The sequence below is a fragment of the Alligator mississippiensis genome, chromosome 10, assembly GCF_030867095.1.
Source record: "Alligator mississippiensis isolate rAllMis1 chromosome 10, rAllMis1, whole genome shotgun sequence".
NCBI classification, from domain to species: domain Eukaryota; kingdom Metazoa; phylum Chordata; order Crocodylia; family Alligatoridae; genus Alligator; species Alligator mississippiensis.
This window is the reverse complement of record NC_081833.1, coordinates 21,395,321-21,417,538: the sequence shown is the minus strand read 5'-3', so window position 1 is coordinate 21,417,538 and position 22,218 is coordinate 21,395,321. Positions and strand designations below refer to the sequence as shown.

General features: G+C 40.8%; 1 protein-coding gene across 2 annotated transcripts in view; it reads left to right on the top strand.

Moving 5' to 3' along the window:
- The window catches only part of BICDL1 (BICD family like cargo adaptor 1), a 112,764-nt gene that overhangs the window by 45,431 nt on the left and 45,115 nt on the right, over positions 1-22,218 (top strand). Inside the window, exon 7 of one of the 2 annotated variants that reach the window (XR_009455175.1) lies at positions 2,289-2,377. Coding sequence is in view for 1 of the 2 variants with exons in the window: in XM_014593564.3 (XP_014449050.1) it covers positions 2,289-2,504 (216 nt within the window). In the remaining variant the exon portion in view is untranslated. Of the gene's footprint in view, positions 1-2,288; positions 2,505-22,218 lie in introns of those variants that run through there. The other variant, XM_014593564.3, reaches the window with a different exon arrangement.

Here is a 22,218-nt window from a genome sequence, read left to right as displayed (position 1 = left end):
TCATTAGAGAACCTAGACCTAATTTTCTCTAGCTTTTCTGTACTACTACATTCCCTGAATCACTGAGCTATCCATTTTCGGTACTTCTTACATTTATTGTAGACTTTTTTTTCCCTTAGTAAATGACTGTAAATATTTTAAATACAGTAATTTTAGTCCCATATATAGCTTTACAATTTGTTTCTGAATTATGTTCAGTCTCCTTATACACCTGAGGATTTTGATTACTATCTATTTGCACTACTTATACCCATCGTGCTGAGGTTTAACCTTCTCTCTGCACAAGCCCCCGGATCTTTCTGAATAGCATAGAGCAGCAAATGAGACACTGAGTTATAATGGAGGATATTTTCAGTTTTATATGTGGGTATATGCATGCATAACTCCCTCACATGCTAAAATTAGAATACACCCTGTAGACTGCAGCAGTTTGTAGCATTATCAAACTAGTTGGAAACACTTTTTCTCATGAGATTTTTCCAAAGTTAAGATGGCATCCTTTAGAGCAGGAGATATCTTTCTTTGTTATGTGTTTCTCATGGTCCTGATCCATGGAAAGAACCCCAGGCATTACTACCATATATATAATAATTATAATGGTGGCCCATTTTTAACCATCCTTATTCTATTCAATAATTACAATATGGCAAAAATTGTCTTAGAGCATCCTATTTCCTAAAGTTGGACAGCATTTTCATTGGCTTCAGTTAGCATTTGCAAGCTTTGCAGAACAAGTATGTTTTGAGGAAGCATTTGGAAGGCCAGAAACTAGGTGCCCATTACACTGTGGTGGAGTGGGAATCTCAAGCAGAGACAGCAGAAGGGAAGAAGATCCAAAGTCAAGAACAAGAAAGAGGAAGTAGGAGATGGAGCAAAAATGTAGAAATGTTAAAAACAGTGCATAGCTCTGAAGTTCAGACTTCTCATTCTTGCCCTGTTGCCAGAGAAAGCTGGTAGAGGGATTCAAAGGGAAACAACATGTTCAGAGCAGCAGGCGACCAGCTGAAACATGGGAAGCTCTTCCCCCCCACTTCTGACAACAAAGAAGCCACTCTATATGAATGCTGAGTGATTTCTACCACCACCACAGGCTTAGTCTCCCCATTCTTTTAGGTCTGCAATGAACTTCTCACTATGTGGGAATATGCCTTAGAAAATTCCTGTGGAGAATTACCATAGGACTAGGCCCAGTGGGATCCTTTCCTTTGCTGTCAAACTTCAGTAAAAGGAAGACCGGATTGAGGAATAGGCAGCATTGGCAAGAAGAGTTTTAAGGGAGCCAGATTGCCAGCAGGCAACAGGACCCATGGAATAACAGGAAGGGACTACATTCTGTGACCATTTTATAGGCAAGCAAGCCTGGCCTATATTACTATAAAGTTACAGGGACTTTTTATGGTAACTTTAGCTTTCATGTCATGCCCTTCCACAAGGCCGTGGTATGAAACCATTCTGATCTGATTTTCAGCTCTGAGTTAGCCCATCCTCCATTATTACGCCTACAATTAACTAAGCCTGTACAGCATGTGTAACTTCTAATAGACATTTAACTGGCTGTTTTTTCAAACAACTTGTTTTGTAGGCAAAACTGTACCTGCTAAACTGAAGGCTGTTTATAAATTTCTGGTTCTAAATATGTGCATATGGATGTTATGTATAGGAATCATTTTACCCAACTGCTGCTACACAGCCCCCTTTGGAGTGGAAAACAATTATGTTACTGCATGCTGTTAGACAACTATGCAAAGCAGCAAAACTGGAAGAGAAAAATCATGTATCCATTTGCAACTGTACTTCAAGGGAACCACTTGATAAGCAAGATGTATTAGTGTCTATAGAACTTGGGGGTTTTTTTAAAGTCTTTTTGAATGTGAAAGTCCATTAAGGTAAACATGATGCTATTATGTTGACCCCAAATGGTTGTTTGGAGGTTGAATTATGTTTCTCTAAATTAGTAATTGGTCTGAATTGTCTATATTTTCTGCATATTGACATTCACTAGTTTCTGTTTTATTGTTTCTTATTACTTAAAACAAAAATCAGATGTTACTTTCTTTATATATCTACAGAGCATAAAGATAATTCTGTTACTGGAACAGATAGTGGTTTGAATGTCTGCAGCTGGCCACTGATAAAACTTTGCAAGTCATAGAAGTAATACCCTCTAGTGATTCCTTCATGAAAGGGAGTGGCTGACACAAACTATGAGGAATATCTGGGATGAAGATAATATATAGCATTTTATGATTTTTCTTCTTTCATAATCTTTCTTTCCTTTCATCCTTCAGCATCTAGAGCAAGAGAAACATGAATTAAGACGAAGATTTGAGAACAGAGAAGGAGAATGGGAAGGAAGGGTGTCAGAGTTAGAAAGCGATGTGAAACAGCTACAGGATGAGCTGGAGAGACAGCAGGTTCACCTTCGTGAAGCAGATAGAGAGAAAACACGTGCCGTCCAGGAATTATCTGAACAGAACCAAAGACTCTTGGATCAGCTCAGCAGGGTGAGTCATTGTGCTGGGGGAATGGAGATACAATTACAACTTTAGTCAAATCTTTCATTCAAAAAGTTCCTGAACTCTACCATAAACTAGTTTTAACACAAATGAGTAGGAGGAGATGCTTCCTCCAGAAAAAAAGAAAAGCAAATTGGTTCTGCATTTCTGCTCAAAATACATCAGTGTCCCTAACAAAATGCACAGTTTTTTAACAATATTTTTATACTAAGATAATCCCTTTAAATTGGTTTGCAAGGTGACAATTTGTTGTTAGTTTTGCAATTATGGATATTTATTATTTACTGTATGGCTGCTTTTTATTCAACAACTTTTTTTTGTCAATAGCTAAACATATGAAAATTTCATTTAAATTAATTTGCATTGTATGATTTTTTTTTTCCTTTTACCTTGATTTTTACATTATGGTCCTCTACATAAAGGAGGGTTCCAAAAAGAATTTCTAATAGGAAACATTTTTAGATAAATGCATAATTTAGCTAATTTGAGAAAAGACTAAATTTACCAGTTTAAAAAATTAACCTGTCTTGGAAAATTAAGAGTCACATTTTTGTCCTCATCAACTTTATGCCAGTTATGGATAATTAGCAAAAATTGAACATTATGTTTGGAAGTGTCCTGATAAGAACATGTTAATGAGAGTGCTCAGTCTATCAAATAAAGGCCTTTTTCATCAGGAGCAGTACCAGAAGCTATACAATGGGTGTACCTCAAACTCAGGCTGAAGACAAGGATCTGGAGAGAAGCAGTCTTTTAGAGTAGAGTGGGATTAGAATTTCTTCCTTTCTAGCACAGAAGTTGCAGAAAGGGAAAGTAAGATCTGAGCAGCAGCACTAGAACCAGAAGACTATCAGTAGTTGGACACAGAAGTTGTAACTGTACTTATCCGTTTATTTTCCTCTTTCTGCGTAGGGTCTCTGAGGTAGAGGAAAGTTGATTTGGGGATTAAGGCATTGGATTTGGAGTGGGGAAATAAAGATTTTATTCCTCATTCTGCCATGGATTTCTGACATGGCACTGAACAAGTCTCTTTCTCAGTCTGTCTTTATTCCCCCATTTGTATCTTTTGTTTTGTGGTTGTCATAATAATTGTTCTTTACCTCAGAGGTTTAATGCTAGAATAAGTAACATTTGTGAGATACTTGGATATAACACGGGCTATATAACTACCTCAGAAGAATTTCCCCTTTCTAAATCCTACACTGGCAATTCAGTCAAGGCCAGATGTGAAAGATCAATGTAGTGGAATATTTAGGACCAGAGGGGTGTTCTGGAGATTACATTTGGTATCCAACACTGAGGGTTAAGTGCCAGTCAGATTTCTACCAATGTCAGAACCACTTTTCCATTTCCACATTTATTTCTCAGCCAATTATGGAAAAATTACATATAGGGTTGTACCTTTTTGGCATCTTAATAAACTGAAAGATATTAAAAAAGATTGTATTTCTTTTGAGCTTTGTGCCCAAATTCTTTGGGATTATCCATATGTAACAATTATATTGTAGGAACACTTGGAAGCTTCAAGTAGGTCAGGACACCACTCTTTCAGGCTTATACAAACATAGTAATTGATAGTCTTTGTCCCAAAGACCTTAGCTCCACCATTTTGAGTTCCTAATTAACCTTTTTTTTTTTTTTTTTGTCCCTCGGCTCCCTGTTGCTTCCATAGAACCTTTTTCTCTATCTTTCCTTGCTCGCTTTTGCAAAGTCTGCCTGTGTCCCAGAAAGATCCAGAAAGAATTTCAGACTTGGTACTGGATTTTAATATGTGGTGAAACTACAACCCCTTTTTTAGAGCTAACAAACATGGCCTTACATAAACAGTTTGTTGAGATAACTTTGACACTGTTAAGTGACAAAGTTCTTTCATGTTTGTCACTTATGCAAAAGTTCCTAACTTGTAATAGATATTATTTAAAAAAAATAAAAGATGCTATAGACTCTTCCCAAAGCCATGGGATAAAGCCTACTACAAGTGGCTCACTGTTTTGAAGCAGGTGGTTGGGGACTGGTTGCATTTAAAGCTAAGTCTGATTATGCATCAGAATAAGTGATAGTCTTAGAATGCTGCTGTTCTGCATTTTTTGTTTCTCTCTGTAAGGTAACATCTGGTCTTAATGGCCTTACGCCTTCTTTTGAGGATGTTATGTATATTGCATCTGACCAGAATTTGATTGTTGCTTCTGTTCTATCATAATCTTTCAATGAAAACGCATGCACACACACCACTACCCTGACATGGCTGTGATTTTGTTGGAACTCATGAACTTAGCAAGTTTGGATTTGGTCAGTTAGAGACGTCCAATGAAAAAATAGGAACAGACGTATCTTCATATTTTAGCAATTTTCAGTGCAGCTGCTGTTTTAGATGCTTCCTGCATTATTGGTCCTGAATTTCAACATGTCTTTTTAAATTAAAGTGTTAAACCAAAACCGTACCATAGAAAGTTATTTATATAAAAATATTTTTAGGGATAGAGGAATGTTAATTGCTGAATCAGGAGTTTCAGAGCCAGTTTTTTTCACAGGAACCTTAACTCTGCTCTCTTTAAAGCATTTTTATCCCAATTGGATTTTTAATTAGAAGGCAACAAAATTGTGCTTTAGTGTCATACAAAATGCTGTAAGTGTGTGCAAAACAAAAATTATTGGAATGTGGATGATTTATTTGTAATTTATTACAGAATATCTTGCTTGCCAGTTTTATAATACTTTATTGCTTTTTTATCCTGGCATCTCAACTTGCTTTGCAAACATTAATCAACTGAGTTTCACAACACCTCTTGGCTATCTAAGGGAAATCAAAAAATGCCGTACAATTTAAAATATAGGCTTCAAATTTATGGCTACACACACTTCATGTAACAATGGGGAATGACAAAAAATATTGCATCTATTCAAAACTGCAGAGGCAATTTAGGTAGGCTGTATTGTGAGATCGTTACAGGATCATAGAAAAGTAGAAGTGAAAGGGACCTCACAAGGTCATTTAGTCCAGCTTCCTACTCAAGGCAGGATCATCCCTTGACTAAACCATCATAGCCAAGTGTCTGTCTAACCTACTTTTGAAAACTTCCAAGAATGGCAGTTCCACACTTTCTCTAGGTAGCCTGTTCCAATGCCTGACCACCCTCATTGTCAGAAAGTTCTTCCTAATCTCCACCTTAAATTTCCCCTGATGAAGTGTGAGGCCATTGCTCCTAGTCCTATCCTCTGTGGTCACAAAGAAAAGCTCATCTCCATCGTCTCTGTATTCACCCTTCAGTCATTTGAAGACCATTATCAAATCCTCCTCCCTCAGTCTTCTCTTCTCCAAGCTAAATAACCCTAGTTCTTTCAGCCTTTCCTCGTAAGTCTTGCCTATGAGGCCCTTAATCAGTTTTGTTACTCTGCACTGGATTCCTTCCATTCTGTCTTCATCCTTCTTGAAATGTGGGCCCCAAAGGTGGACACAATACTCCAAGTAAGGCCTCACCAGTGCCATAAATAAAGCAGAATAATCATTTCCTTTGATTTATAAGTATACTCCTGTTAATATAACCCAGTATGCTGTTGGCTTTTTTGACAAAAAGAGCACTCTGTTGGCTCATTCAGGTTATGGTCTACTGTAACCCCCAGCTTCTTCTCTGCAGTACAGCAGCCTAGCCAGTAATTCCCCAGTCTGTATTTGTTCATGCAATTATTCTATCCCAAATGCACATCTTTGCACTTCTTGCTGATTCTCATCTAATTGACTGTGGACCATTTGTCCAGTCTATCAAGGTCATTCTGGATCCAAGCCCTACCCTCTGGAGTATCTGAAAGTCCATCCAATTTGGTGGTTTTTGCAAATTTGCTATGTGTGTACTCAATCCCATTGTCCAAATAATTTCATGTAAATATTGAACAATACCTGACCCAGGACAGACCCCTGACAAGCCCCACTTGATACTTCCTCCCAACTAGACATTGAGCCATTGATGACTACTAATTGAGCATGATTATCCAACCAATTATTTATCCACCTTACAGTATTTTTGTCTAGTCTGCATTTTCTTAGCTTGTTAGTGAGAATGTTGTGAGAGACGGGGTCAAATGCCTTGCTCAGACCAAGATATATCAAATCTGCTGCTCTCCCTCCATCTGTAGAGCCTCTCATCTTATCATAGAAGGAAGTCACATTGGTCAGGCATGCTGATGCATGCTTGCTGTTTCTAATCATCCTCATTCCTTGATGACCTGGTCCATGATCTTTCCAGGCACTGAGATTAGGCTGACCTCTTTCTCCTTTATCTTAGAGATGGATACTGTACTTGCCCTTTTCCAGTCATCTGGGACCTCACCTGACCTCCACAAGTTCTTGGAGAAAACAGCCAGTGTCTTTACGTGTGTTCCATGTGAGAAGAGGAGCAGGCACACTTTAATTAGAGCAGCTCTTGGGAGCTACTTTAATTAAAGTGCCCACAGCATCTCGTGTATTCAGTTTCCCACGCTTCAAAATGGCGTCAGGGGCACTTTAACTAAAGCTCATCAAATGAGCTTTAAAGTGCCCCTGTCACCATTTTGGAATGTGGGGATGCCGAATACACATGGTGCCAAGGCTGCTTGAGTGTGCTAATTAGCATGTGTTGGAGCAGGTGTCAAGCATGTATATAGTAGCCCTTATAAGGTGCCATCCTGACCTGCCATCTGCCTGGCTCTGTCGTAATTTGTCAATCCCCTACCATCAAGTGATACTGTAATACATCTGTGAGAGATGCACTACTAACTTGAGGTAAAAAAAATAAATCTTTTGGCGATATTCTGCCTCTTTGAATTGGTTTGGATTAGTCTAGTGTAGGTTATGATGCACATATATATCTATATCACTTAAAAATTCATTATAATTATGTGCTTCTTGAAGTATTATGGGTAAGAGCCAAAGGATGGTCCTACAGTGAAGGTACTGACTGTGTAGTATTTCATCGGGGTTCCATGTCCAGCTGCATTCCATGTTTTCTCTGTAACATTGGATTTAATCAGTCTCAGTTCCCCATCTGTAAAATAGAGATAACTATTCTCCATTTTTTCTTTGCTTTCTTTCTTGTCTATTTTGACTGGATGATTTTTTTTTTAATCAGGGACTGTCTTTTATATGCATCTGTGACACCTAACACAACAAGACCCCTCTCTCAGTTGTTTCCGGGAAGTACTAGAATAGTGCGTAATAATAATGAGCACAGAAGACATGGTACCTTTTTCTCTGTCAGGCAGTGAAAGAAGGAGACCTTCATGGTGTTTCTGAAATTTGTTTCACCAGATGGCTTTCCCACATGCTTCCTGCTACCAGACTATGGGTTTCTGTAACCTTTACCACATCTATACTTTGAATGAGGATGTATCATTCCCAGTTTAGTTTAACTTATTTTACAGTATGTGGAGCATTACATAGTAATTTAACAATGTCAAGCTTCAGTAGTTTTAGCAATGAAAATTTGTTCCTGGTAGCAGAAAGTGTCATCTTGTGTTACTGAAATAAGTCTGTGTCTAGAAAAAGTAGTCTTCAGATGCTTTAGTTTCCTTCTAGGATAGTTGTTCTGCCACTACAGGTTTTATACTTTCTCAACATATACAGTGCCTACCTAGTGCTAAGAAAAAGAAGGTACTAAATTGGCCAGCCTTGTGTGGTAATAGAGAAATCAATCAGCCTCCTTCAGCAAGAAATGTCCAAAATCAAGTTTTAATTGCTGGCCAAATCCCACCCTTTCAGTTCCAATCTTTAACTGAGCATTTCCTTTCCAGATTCTATATTAAGAAAGGGAAGCTTCATGGGACTGGAAATTAAGGTCTCTGCTTGCCCATATCAAACTTTTTGTTTTAGGAAGAACATTGTAGGTTCATATTTATATTTATCCTTTTCAAACCCCTGCTATTTTGAATACTACTTAATTATGAGTGTTTTATGACATACCCATACTATGGCAATCTGAGTATTTTTGTGTGCTGCTGATAACTTGAAATGTTCTTACATCTTTGTTTTTATAAAGAGAGGCAAAGATTTTTTGTGATTATCTTTTATTGTACTAACTATAGCTGGGAGAGCTATTAGACAAGCTTTCAGACATCAATTACTCTTCCTTTTGTTTTTATTGGTTCTCTCTGTATATGAATGATGTCATTTAGGTAATTCATCTGGGTTCTCATAAACACATATATTGATAGTTGTTTTGTAGAATGTGTTTCCTGACTCTGTTTATAGTTGTTGCTAATTATTAAGGCAAACATTACTGGCTTGTATTCATCCTGGGTGCAATTCAACTGAAATCTCTTGATATTACATGAGGCATGAACTTGTTCCATTGTATTCTGATGATTTATTTTTATCAGAACATATGTCTAGTAGGAACCTCTTAATGTTTCTCCCTTGCTTACTGTTTTATACTATCATATATTTGGAGACAGTGTTTTTAGCTCCCTGTATTACTAAGTCAGCTCTGACTCTTGCACAGCTTTTTGAAACAGGAGAGCAGGCAGGCATTCTGTTGCCCGAGGTCCAAGAAAGATCTTTCTATGTATTACTAGCTCTTGGCCCCAAAGTGCAATTCAGTCAGTTGTTTTTTGTTTGTAAATATCTCTTAAATTTTATTGTGATTCAGATTGTTTTAATCAGAAGCATAACAAGGCAACCAGATAGCTGGGATAGCAGGACACATTGAGGCAGCAGTGACTTCATACCAGCAGCAGAGTGGCAGCTAGATTGCATGTCTGTGGTGGCAGACATTAGTTTTGCACACCCCAAGTTGGCACCCAGGGCTCCTACACCAGTTGTCCTGCTCTAGTTGAGCTACTGGTTTTAATGGAGCATGAATCAGGTGCTTGTACTGAATCCTTAAACAGAAGTATCTCTGAGTAAACATTAGCTTTCAGTGATGTAAACTCATCGTGAAAAGAAGGACACCTCAGGCATGTGTACCCGATGAGACATTGGGTGGAGGTACTGTATAATCAAAAAGATTAAAGATGGACAGCAGGAAGGCAAATGCCAGATTTTGTCAAAGGGCCTGATCCAAAACTCAAACAAGTCAACTGAAAAATTCCTGTTGATTTCAGTGAGCTTTGAATCAGGCCCCAAATGAGTTGTAAGGGATCGTTTGGCTGCTGTTCCTTTTCTAGATAGCTACAAATTCCAAATAGCCAGTGCCTCATTTATTCCACGAATATATCATTTTCTAAAGAATGCTGGAGGGATTGTTCTCAATTTTTAACTTGTACTGTAGCAGAGAGTGCAAGTTAATAATCCAGCCTCATGCCCTATTAGGACCAGATTACTGAGCCATTTCTATACCTAAAGCCAGAATAGGAGATATTAGCACAACCATTTGTTTCTGTCTGGAAAGCCCTACAATTCAGGATCCTATGAGAAGCCCTGTAAGAAACATGTTCAGGTCACTTACATGTGGAAATTGTTCACCTGCTCTGTATCCAGAAAGACAATAGGAATTCATAGGAAGATGCAAGGAAATTGTGATTTTTTTTTTTAATGTATTTATTTATTAAGACTGCTAATGATCTTTAAGTTGCTGTGGATGCTTTAGTTCAAACTGGAGAGTCAGACAACAGTCTAGACTGCTTGGAATCTTATGTATAAATTCCAACTTGATCATCAGTCTTCATTTTGAGATAAATAACTAAATGCAGTAATCTCCATGGGAAGAATGCCAGCTAAGATTTTTAGAAAAAGGTACTGCCTGCCCATAATTGGCATTCAGTATTTCATGGTCTCTTTGAGTTCCGGGTTTTGTCCTACTTTTTAGTCAAAGTATCAGGAATGCATCTGGAATGAAATGTACTTGAAAGCCTTTTCCCAAAGGGGACTAGGGAAATTATTTTACTAAGATAATTAAAGCAGTGGATAGGGGAGAACTGTCTTGCCACATGTGTGCAGTTTGCTACTTCCCTCTGTCCTAGATGTGGCTGTGTGTCCTAGATGTGTATGCTGTGGTGGGTTAGTGTTTTGGAAGAAAAGGTGCTGTTTTACTATAAGCACTATTTTTATAATAATCCTTAAGTATCATGTTACTAGGGAAATATTAGACTGCTGTATTTCCTGCAGGGAGGAAATCAGCCAGCTACCAAGTAAGAAAATTCTAGTGAAGGTATTTTCAGTGCCTGCTCACAGGAGAGTGTGTGTGTTCAGTCCCTTCATAATTCTCCTCTTCGTACTCTGTACTGCCAGGGTGGGGGATGTAGCATTTATTTTCCCAAATGAGTCATGCACCAGTGCAGTGAGCTTTTACAGAGAAGGTGGTGCTTTACCCAGCATCATCCCTCCTCTCTTGCCATGGGATGATCAATCTCATTCTGTTTTGCCTATTTGCCATTTCCAGAGCTGTTCAGTAGCCCCCGTCACCAGTTGCTAGGCTACAGCATATTACATTGTCCCAGTCTGGTGATGTTACCATGGTGACAAGGTTGTTATTCCACTTCTTGTGCTTCTGTTACAGTTGGGCTGCAAAATCATGGAAGACGCAGTTGTGACGTCTGAGATGGTCAGTCAGGGACTGTCTGACACCCTTGTTAAAATGAGCAGATTCAAGGAGGTGGCTCATTTTCCAAGATGAACTGCCCCCGCAACCTGAATTAGGATATATTGGGCGCATCCAGATGAGCGTGGTCATGAGGTATGTGGCACCGCAAACATGTCTGCAGCGCCATGTACCACACAGTCAGGTGTTCTCCGCACTGCAAGGGCACGCTGCCCGTGAATGTGCTGCTCTGTTTTGGTTTTTTTGTTTTTTTCTGTGGGTTTTTTTGATCCCTGGATATTCCCATGGAAAAAAGATAACCAGAGCAGCACACACACGGGCAGTGCGTGCCACTCAAGCAGGGCTGGCCCACCCGGAGCCGTGCTCCGGCTCCCGGCCGGGCTTTGCCTCACAGGATTGTCACTGATGCAGGCCCAGGAGGACTCCAGGTAAGGCTGCTGAGGCCAGCACAGTGCTGGCCACAGCCTCTCCTACTGCCCTTGGGGTAACTTGCTGTGTGCCAAAGCACATGTGTCATGGACATTCCCTGGGGACAGGTAGCTCTGGCGCAAGATGCACTGCAGCTACTTGTCCCCAGGAAACCAAATGTCTGTGCTCGTCTGAACGCAGCCACTTTGTCTGTTTCGTCCCATCTGAAAACAGGTTATTGTTTGCCCTGACCTTCCAAAAGTAATTCTGGAGATTTACCAACATTTCTTGACCACGCTACTGTTAATAGATGATAAAGATGAGCAGGAGGTGGAGACTAAAACATTTTATTCACCTGTCAAAATAGTAATTTGCCCCAGGCAAGCAGGCAAGTGGAATTGGGCTGACTTGACTGAATTAAATTCTGAATAAAATGCGTGTTTTTCTTCCAAAAACAATGGTGCAATTTTATGTTGTCAGTTAAGCCCAGGAGTCAGCAGATACAATTGTGTTGCCTTAAGTGGGAGCTGAACGTGCTTACGTCAGAGACAATTTGCTCTGTTTATTTCTCTCCCTTATGTAACAAAGCTTTCCTCTGAGAACTGCAGTTCTGTACTAGCAGATCTCACAATTTTTCTGTCAGAAAAGTAACTTTCCCTTTTATGTAGACTGGCACACTGAGAGGCAGAGAAACCTGTCTTGCCCACCATATCACAACTTCTGCAGATCGGTGCTGCAGCTCAACATTCTCGACTCCCAGTCTCTTGATTTAAGCACAGCATTCCTTTTCTTGAGGTATGTCCTACCTGAAAGCTAGTTTCCAAAGTATTATATTGTGGTACTGGCTGTGAATGACAGTTCATTAATAAATGGCCAAAATTTGTGCTTATTGGCAATTCTTATATTTCAGACTAGCCCAGCTCCACATATAACATCTGCAGTCACTGCCTTATTAATCTTGGTTTGGTGCTTGCATTCCATCAAGTATTTTTGTGATATTTTGCTCAAAATATTGGAAATATAATTGGATATGCTGACTTTTAGACTTCTGTCATTCTGAGTCAGTTCTGGAAAAGGTCCTTTCTGGAAGCTGATGTGCAACGAAAACTCTGGCTATATTTGTTTGAATCTGAATATCCCCTTTTGCCTTCCACTACAAATGCAGAGGCAGTAGCTCTGTTTGAAATCAGTATTTTATCTCAATGTTTATCTTATCTTCCCTTAATGCTTATATAGCTTGTCTTGTTGTGCAGCACTTCAAAATGTGTGATTTTGCAGACAGGATGATTGCCCTGCAAGTTCTGAAGAAAGGGGATGAAAAAGTTATAAAAATTATGAGGTCCTCCAGTGGGAGAAAAGTTAACATCACTAATCACTTCTCCCTAGAAGGTGCTAACTTTCTACCCTTAACATTTACAAATAATTTTAAAGGAAAAAAATTGTATAGAATGCGATGTGTTTGGAGATTAGTTGCGATAAAACACTTTTTGTGTTTATGCATGTCATGGAATTGTCTTAATATTTCTTAGTACAATGCATCTAACATATCCAGCTCATGTCTGAACTAGCTTTGTTATATAGCACAGAGCAGATCCTTTTGGCAGATTGCTAAGAGTAGTACTGTCATTTCCTTTGACTTGAGTTTCAGTAAGCAACTGTTGGTTTTACACGGCTTCCAAATGTTTCATCATCTTTTCCAGCCCAGCTTCCCACCTTATCCCAGACATCTTCCTTCAAATTCTCCAAAACTTGGCTAGTTCAAACTATCAGAGCTGTTTTCCTGATTATCCCTCCAAGCCTTGTTATGTTTTTCCACCTGCATCTGGAATGCCTCAGCTTTCCCCTTTCTCAGTGACCAATTTCAAAGTTGTTCCAACAACCCCAAGTTGACATAAACAAATCAGTTAAATAAGGTTATTTAATCTTTACCCAGACAGAAGGTCAAGTTTTCTACTTAATTTCCTTTGGTATAACTTGACTGAATCAGTTAGGTTGACTTCAATCTTCAGTGATGTATTGGGAGAACTTAAGCTTATAATTCCTTTGTTAGCCTCTGAAAACTGTCCTTGAATCTGCTTTTAGAGTTCATATCTGCTTCTGTAGTTCATGAAGGCTAGCCATTCAGAAAGCTCAAATCAAGGAAACTTGCATATTGAATGTGTTTGAATGCTTTCATTATTTGAAATTAAAACAGTAATGTTTCCTTATGTCAATGGCATGTTGTAGTGGGAAATGCATTAAACTGTGAGAAGATCCATTTCTACAGTGATGGGGAGGCTCTGTGTGTACCGAGATTTCTTTCAAATGAAAGGTATTTTCCGGTGGGGGAAAAAACTTCAAAGTTTGTTTTTCAGAAGGGAACATCATTTAGAGTAGTAGTTAAAGATATTTTTACATCATTCTTCACTTGTTGAGCTCTATTATCAAACCCCTAGTTCTAAGTCAGCCTTTACTTCAAGAATATTTACACTGTTGACAATCCCTCAATTCAAGGTTAATCTGTACCACAACTCATTGAGTCTTGAGGTGACTTAAAAGCCTAATCCTTGAGCCACAGATCTGCCCACAGAAGTTTCAGATCTTTTTGCAGGGGAGAGTAGTTCGCAGGCCAGGATGCAGCAAGATCTCGGGTCACTACTAAACTGGGAGAAGAGCACTTGTTTTGGGAGTCAAGAGTCAGGCATCTGCATACAATGTCTGGTCCCAGAAAATTGGTGCTTGAGGATCACCAACACAGTGCTGGTAACATTGGCTTCAGCAAGGATGCTGATGTTTGTGTGGGGATCTTCCCATTTGGTGCAAAAGATTTCCCAGAGGCATCTGGGTGATACCTCTCCAGGCTCTTGAGCTGACAGCAGTAGGTCACCTACATTTCACATCCATAGAGGAGTGTGGGGATGATGACTGCATTGTAGACCTGGATCTTGATGTCTTTTTCTGAAGATTGTGATCAAGAAAAATATACCAAAGCAATTTCCCAAAGGAGGTGCTTGCACAATATTTGTTGAATATAATGTTTGAAAATGCTTTTTCCAGATAGTTTGAGAAGAAAATATTTAGGCAAAAAGGCTTCTCTTTCTTGCGATGTGAAAGTAAATGGAAACTCTGGGAAAGGTTCGGAAACCTATTCCCACTGAGGCAGATCAGATGTATTCTTTCAGTTTTTTAAAATATTCTAAGCTCTGTCTTTCTGCTTCATTTTACTTCTCTGACTCATATGTATATAAAGCTGCACAAGAAAACTATTTCTAAAATGGCAGTGTTAGTTTAAAAGTTAACTGGCTGAATCTTTTAATTTTTGTTTTTTGACCATGTTGAATGTTTTGACCAATGTTTGACCAATGGTGCATAGAACATTACTAAAATCACTAGAGTTAATAGTGTTGGAGTGATGTTGTGGCCCTGATGGTCCAGGAAATATGCAAGAAGCAAAGATTTTTGTGGGTGATTATCCATTTACTGGACCAAGTACATAGTTGGGATAAACTTATACAAGCTCTTGAATGCAGGGCATTCCTCTTCAGATCTGGAGTTTAATTGTCAGCCTGTCTTTACCTGAAATATATGGCTTTTTCCTGGATGTTGTATATAATACACTAAGTGTATGTAATGAACTTCCTGCTTATTTCACTTCATTCTCATCTCTGCATTAGCATAGCCACTCAAATATTTGTCATTGATTAATCATTGATTTTAAATAACAGAATGGTTCTTTTTATCCATGAGATGGTGGCTTATAATGTAAAATGATTGTTGCAGCCATACCACCTCATCCACAACTGCAGATCTCAAAAGCTAACTAGGTATTATTTGAACTTCTAAGGAAATGTGGTAAAGTTTCAATAGACAGTTACAATGATGAAGAAAAAAGGAAACAAAAATAAGTTCTTTACTGGCGTTAAAGGGCATGGTACTATTGGAGGCTTTTTTAAAGGAGGATGGTCCCTCTCTAGATCGCTGGTCTAAAACTTTGGGAGACCTGATTTCAAGTCTCTGCTCTGCTGCAGACTTCTTGTGTCTCATGTAAGTCACTTAGTCTCGTTGGGCAAGTCTCTTAGTCTCTCTGTAGTTCCTTATCTGTAAAATGAAAAAAATATCTGTGCTCTACCTTATGGGAGTTATGAGAATAAATACATTAGATTGTGAGACGTTTTGAATATTTTTAGTAAATCTTTAGTAGAAGATGTAAAGGTCCTGCCTGCTTGTATTTTGAGAAAATCTTTTTGATCCATTAAATTTGTGAACCAGACTCTCCATCTGCAATTCTGACTCCTCTTCCTCATTCTGTTACAGAACAGAAATGTCCATTTTTATGCCACAGGTATGAGACATGAATGTCTGAAAGGACCACTGCAAAAATGCTGAGATGTCAGCCAAAAGGGTGTGTTCTTGTACCCCTATTTTCCCGTCCCCCATGCATTGTTTTTTAACTTTAAAAAAACCAAACTGTTTCAGAGACAAATTGGTCATGATTAAACATCCAAATGACCTGGCTCAAGTCACTTCACTCTCACTTGTATATTGCAACTCAGTTTCTATATCCCTTCAAAAACTAGGATGTTTCACAGGGATGTATTATTGAATGGAATAATGAATATATGTACTGAATATTAATTCCAAAATAAGTGACTGGAAAAGGAGCTCACTTCTATAGATTCTGAAAGATGCATTGCAGTATTGGTGGAAATCTTGCTCACTAGTCAGTCATCTCATTCCAGGGAAATTGTTTGGTTGCCATAAACTGCAATGTAAATTTTTGCTTTGGGTAGCCGCCTTATACCAACTCCTTTAAAATGGAGAGGATGAGGTTGCAGCTGTAGAAAATGGAACTGAGATTAGAAGCTTCTGATATTCACCTTCTGAAAAGCTTCTCCTAACCCAAGTACAGAGGATTAGCAGGTTAATTTACTTTCTTTAAGAGGTCTCCTTCATACAAGGTGTTATCCAGCCCAACAGCTCATCACTGCAGCTTACTTAGATTAAGTCTGACACAGAGAGATTGTCTGTCTGTAACAGACCAGCTACCAATAACAATTTTATTTCTCTTTCCAACAGAGTCATTTGCATCAGGTGTTGAAAATTTGGGGAATCCCCTCCATAGTTCTTTCCTGTTTTACAGTCCCTAGTCAAGGCTCCAAGCCTATCACAAATTCGGGAAAGCTGGACAGGGTTCTTGCAGAGGAAAACTGAACTGTGTTCCCTGTACTTCTCACTGCTTACTTACCCTTAATCAGCCAGAGGGGTTATATTTGCTTGATGTAAGGCAGTTCTTTTTGCAAAGGCTAAAAGCTCTATTTCCTAAATACCCCAGTCCACTACTAGCCTGGGGGCTGGCTCACTATACCAGTCTTTCCACCAATCTAGAGATTAAAACTATAAACTGTTCCAGGTTAGAAGAGGTGACCTAATTTCACTAAAACTACTGCACATACTTGCACAGAAGCCAACCCATGTACAAGATAACCCCTCCCACCCTCACAGGAAAAGAATTATGAAATGTAGTGTATGGAACTATCCATCCTTATCTCTGTATGGTTAAGTTCTCAGAGGGAGCACGTCCCACAGGTAGGAGGGAGAAAGATAACAGCTGCTGATCTTAATGGGAAGCTGTTTCCCAGAAATAACCCCCTCCCCCCCCCCAGCAAAAAAAAACAACCCTGCACATAAGAAGTCTCCACCCTACTCCTCCCTCAAAATTGCCTTGAAACGTTGGCAGAGATTTCTCAACTTCTACGCTGAGTGTGTATGATAGATGGGTTTCTGTTAAATGTAACAACACTGTGAATCTTATCTAAATGTGTGTGTGTGTGTGTGTGTGTGTGTGTTATATGCAAAGTCTCTGGCTACTAGAAAGCGAACCAGATGGCCAGCACTGATCTCATGACAGTGATACTTTGTCCATGCATTACAGAGGATAGGACAACTGAGGATAGTTTGGAAATACCAGGGCTTCATTTTCCCTGAAATAGCTGCTGCTTTAATGTTGCAAGCTGACTTCACCCCCATGCCCTGAAATACTACTTCCAAATTCATTATGGAAAAGACTGTACATCTTCCTTTTTAAAAGATATTCAAGTTTTGGGTTTTTTTGGTATATTCCATCAGCATTATTAAGTAATTGTCCATAAATACCCTTCTCACATCTCTTGTCTTGCTAAAACTATGCATCATCTGACAGTTGCCATGGACACGAGTAATACCAGATGGGATTAGCCCCAATGAGCTCTATAACCCTGGTGTAAATTATGCTCTGTGAAGTTACTGGGAAAGAACATTGACCAGATAATGTTAATAAGTGCCACAGTGAATATTGTTACCAAGCCCAAGACCTTTCTGAAAAACTGCTAGGAAGGTGAACAGTAGCATTCTGCTTCCTAAAGCTTGCCCTTGTCCTCCAGACAAACTGGCTCTCAGCTCTGTGCCCCACAGTTGACAACCACAGCTGTATGTTGAATCAGTACTTAAGAAAAGAAAAGCTGGTTTTTAATATCTTTATCTTCTTTGTCTCTTGGCAGCAATGAATACCATGCTGGGAAATTCTAAATCCCCCCACCAAGGGCTTAATGAACTTAGGCTTCACTTTTTTTTCCCGTTAACCTATTCATTTCTGAAAACTAGACCTGGTAGTGGATTTGGATCGCTATTTGGAATGTATGTGCAGGGACAGGCCTAGCTTACGTCAGTGGAAAATCTGATGTAGACGATTCCTCCCTGTTCTGCCCTCTCCACTTGTCTACACTGGGGATGGGAGCAACTTGCGCAGGAAGTAACAGAGTTGCCTCTACCAACTTCTCAGGAATGGAGAGCTGTTGTATCCAGCCAGCCTAAAGGCACTTTACTCTGCTTGTTTCTCACAGTGGTTTGAGCAAATGGGTAAATCCAGTCCACAATACACTTTCAGCCACCTCTAGTATACGCAGCGTTAGTATTGTCAAGATTATAAAACGCTCTTATTTTTTATATTGGGAAAAACAGCTTTTTAAGCAAAGCAGGAATTAACATATTATATAGACACCTAGCCTATATTACATGTATATGGTGACTGCAAACATGACCTATTGTGCACAACTGATATATATTTAAACTAGTTGTCTCACCTCTTTAGTCTGTTTCCCTTTTGTTCAGTAAATTTGTGTCTTCATTTGTAATGTCTCAGCTTTGGTGGGGGGATCTACTATAATTTGACAAGGCTTTAAATTCTTTGAATGAGTGCAAGAAAAGAGGTGGGCTAAATAACAGAATACCCTAGCTTTCTCAAAAATATTTTGCACAGGAAGTCTTAAAAGGAAGTGTTCCAATAATTGTTAATTACCAGATTAAAAATTCCTGTGGCTTTTGGTACGCGTGTAAATTTTTGTGTATGCATCCTGGAGATGGATATTCTTTGTTTATCTACAAAATGGGCAGAAGCAGTGCAAGTTTCCTTCCCTTCTCCAAATAAGCTACCACACTCATTTCATAGCAGGTATCAAACAGCTATCAGGCAATAACAACTTCTTGTCACTCTAAGAAAGTCTGAATTTTGAAGTGACCTAGATACAAAAGACTGTTTAAGCTACAGCCAGTTGCTGATATTTGGCACATTGTCTTTCGAGCTGTTTTAAGAGAGAGGCAATTTAAAAATAAACAGAACAGAGTGACCTTAAGAACACTGTTCTGTACTGGTAAAGCATGTTTCTGAGCCATCTCTGAAAATAAGTGCTGGGTACCCAATTGCACTAGGTATCTGTATCTTCCTGAATGGCCCCCTGGTCATTTGTCTGCCTCCCCTGCAGATCCTCTGTGTTGACAAAGGAGTACATTTCTAGAAAGTACCTTGTGTGGTAAAAGGTTGTTGTGATAACAAGTGCAATCAATAGCTTCTTCAGTGTCTGAGATGGTTGTAGGCTGGCTGAGATGCATCTAGATGTATCCAAGAAATTCATATTGGAAGGTTCTACATCCACATTGCTGCAATGGATGGGGATGCCCTTGGCATCTCCTGCATTCAGCAGTTTCAGTGTTAAGTCAGGGCTGTCCAACTGGCAACCCATGAGAGGCCAGCCTGCAACCTGCCTGTAGGGCCCTCAGCTCTGCAGCTGAAAGTGGGGAGATCCCAAGGGCCTGCCCCTGCAATATGTGGCTGGTATTATGTACAGCCCCCAGTCTCAGGGAACTGGAATAGCCCTGCATTAAGTAAAGGCCAGTATTGCCTACATGCAAAAAGTTTCTGATTTTTAGTAGAGATGTTGCAGACCGTCTTGAACTTTAGTTGAGGCTCGTGGTTGGGACACCAGATCATTATGGCTGTGAAATCTGTGCCTGCCTGTCTGCCCCAAAATGATCTGTCAGAAAACTCTAGGGGGTAAAGGGGAAAAATATAATTCTGTTGTCTCCTACAAAGCTTCATGATTATTTTTTTTCCTTCTGTTTCTATTTCCCTGTAGGTAAAATGGGCATAACATATAATTAGCCTCCAAGGCAAGATTAACCTAAAGGTTGCACAGTACTCTGAAATCACAAGTGCTGCTCCATGAAGACTTTTTTTTATGAGTGATTTTATTCTAGCATAGACTATCTTGATCAGTGGCAATGCATAGGGGGTGCACTGGTGCACCCCCTGACAGCCAGCACTCCCCAGTTAGGCGATGGACAAGGGGGGCAGGTGACAGCGCCAGTGCCCCCACTGCAAGCATCAGCCAGGGAGTGGAGATGCCAGGAGAAGTGCCGCTGGCTCTTCCAGGTTGGTGTGATTAGTCGGGGAGTGGGGTGCACATTCCCCCCGCTGACTCAAGAGGCATCAGTTGCCCATGATCTTGACCCTGAGACCAACCAAAATATTCTTATTGATAGAAGTTCTATGGTGGGGAGGGCAAAAAGGTGAAACTGTTCAAAGGAAAGGTAATATATGTACAAAACTCCATGGCTGAAGAAATGTTCCCTTCTGTGCCCTATTTCAGTGGAAGAAACCTCATACCTGCCCTGGTGAGAATGTGTACACTTTTGTGTACAGGAGTGAGAGCCATCAAATAACAGTGAAAGGGAGCAACTGTAAAACTTACAGAAGGAAGTTGTTGGGTTTTTTTTATACAGTGTGCAGTTGGTCTGTAGAACCAATTGTCACTTAGATACTAGACGTACACTAATATATCAGTCTGATATTGGATCGGAGCCGATATAAAGAAAATTGAGTGTATTGGAAATCGGCTTTTTTGCCTGATGTGGCCACTAATTTGGCTGATTAAATGCCCCATGCATGTGCATAGCTGCAGCGCATCGTGTAGGCAGCGAAGAGCACAGCCTGGCAGCTTGGAGAGTTGCGTCCAGCTGGTAAGTCTGTGGTGGGATGTGGTGTGGCGGACCACCAGGGGATGCTCTTGCGCTGAGCTGCCCGCCTCACTGCACATGGCCAAAATCCAAGCTCCGAGTGTCTCCCCTGGGGCACCTATGTCTGGCTGACCCCCTTCCTGGAGCACACCCACAAGCCTGCAGTACCACTACCACAACCTAGACTCAGGTCTTTGTCTGGGCCAGTGCTGCCCAGGACCCACAGACCCTGTAGACCTAGGGGTTGTTTAACCCCAGCAGGATATATCTGGGTGATTTTTGTAGCCTGAAGCATAGAAAGTTGCTTAGTCAGGTGAGCAAAGGGAGCAAAACAAGGTGTGCCCAATCCCTCTCAAACAAGTACATCAAGGATGGCTATAAAAGATAGCTTTATTGGGTAGAGAAGGTAGGCATGCAGAGGAGTACAAGTCAGAGAAGTATCAAAAGAATAACCCTGAGCAAACAGAAGTGTCTTGGTAGCCTTTTGATACATGACTAGACTACAGTCAACTAAGTTCCTAGTTAGGTTTCTGGTAAGTTACTCAATTCTGCATCCAGAGTATGAGAGCGAGCTGTGGAGGTCCATATTTCTGCGTGTGTGTGTTTTAAAATGTCTGCCTCTCTTCTTCCTGGAGGGACCCTCTTTATAACCTTTCTGACCACACCACCTGGACCCACCCACAATCAGGTATCTTCAGATCACGGTTGATGCCGGTTGGTCAGTTTAAAAAACCTTAGATGAGAGCTTAGGGTTACACAGGGCAGAGGGCAAGCAAGCTCCCCCACCTCCCTCAGCAGTTTCTTCACACAGTCGCATAGGCTCAGTAGTAAATGAGATGGCCGAGGGGGGGGCACTCTCTGTTTGCAGCAGTGAAGCAGACTGGAGGGTGATTTCTCCAGAAGGAAGGGAAGGGGCGTGGGGGGGGGCGGGCAGATCAAGGCCCCCATGATGAGGGAGTGGGGCTGGGGTTGGGGCTGAGGCAGGCACTGCCCAGCCAGGGCAGGGTAGGGTGTGGGACAGAGCCGCAGCTCGTCAGATGGGCATGGGGGGGGGGGCAGCTCCCACCGCTGCGCATACCCCAGGAGGGCACAGGGGTGCATGCCTCTGATCTGTGCAGGGTGGGGTGGGCTGCAGCTGTGGGCTGGGGCCAGGGGTTGTGCCAGGCTCTTCCTGGTGGGGGGGCTGGGCTGGGAAGCAGTGGCACTGAGAGGAGGGTTGGGGGCTATGGCATTTTTTGGGGTGGCTGCAGTCCCCCCACCCCATAGCCCCCTTCCCAGTGCTACTGCCACCTACCCTGAGCCCAGCCCAGCCCCCACTGGGAAGAACCCAGTGCAGCCCATCCCACCCCACACACAGATCTGGAGGCACATGCCCCTCATGCCCTCCTGGGGTGTGTGCAGCAGTGGGAGCTGCCCCCCCCAGATGAGCTGCAGCTCTATCCTGTGTCCTGCCCCACCCCAAATGGGCAGCACCTGCCCCA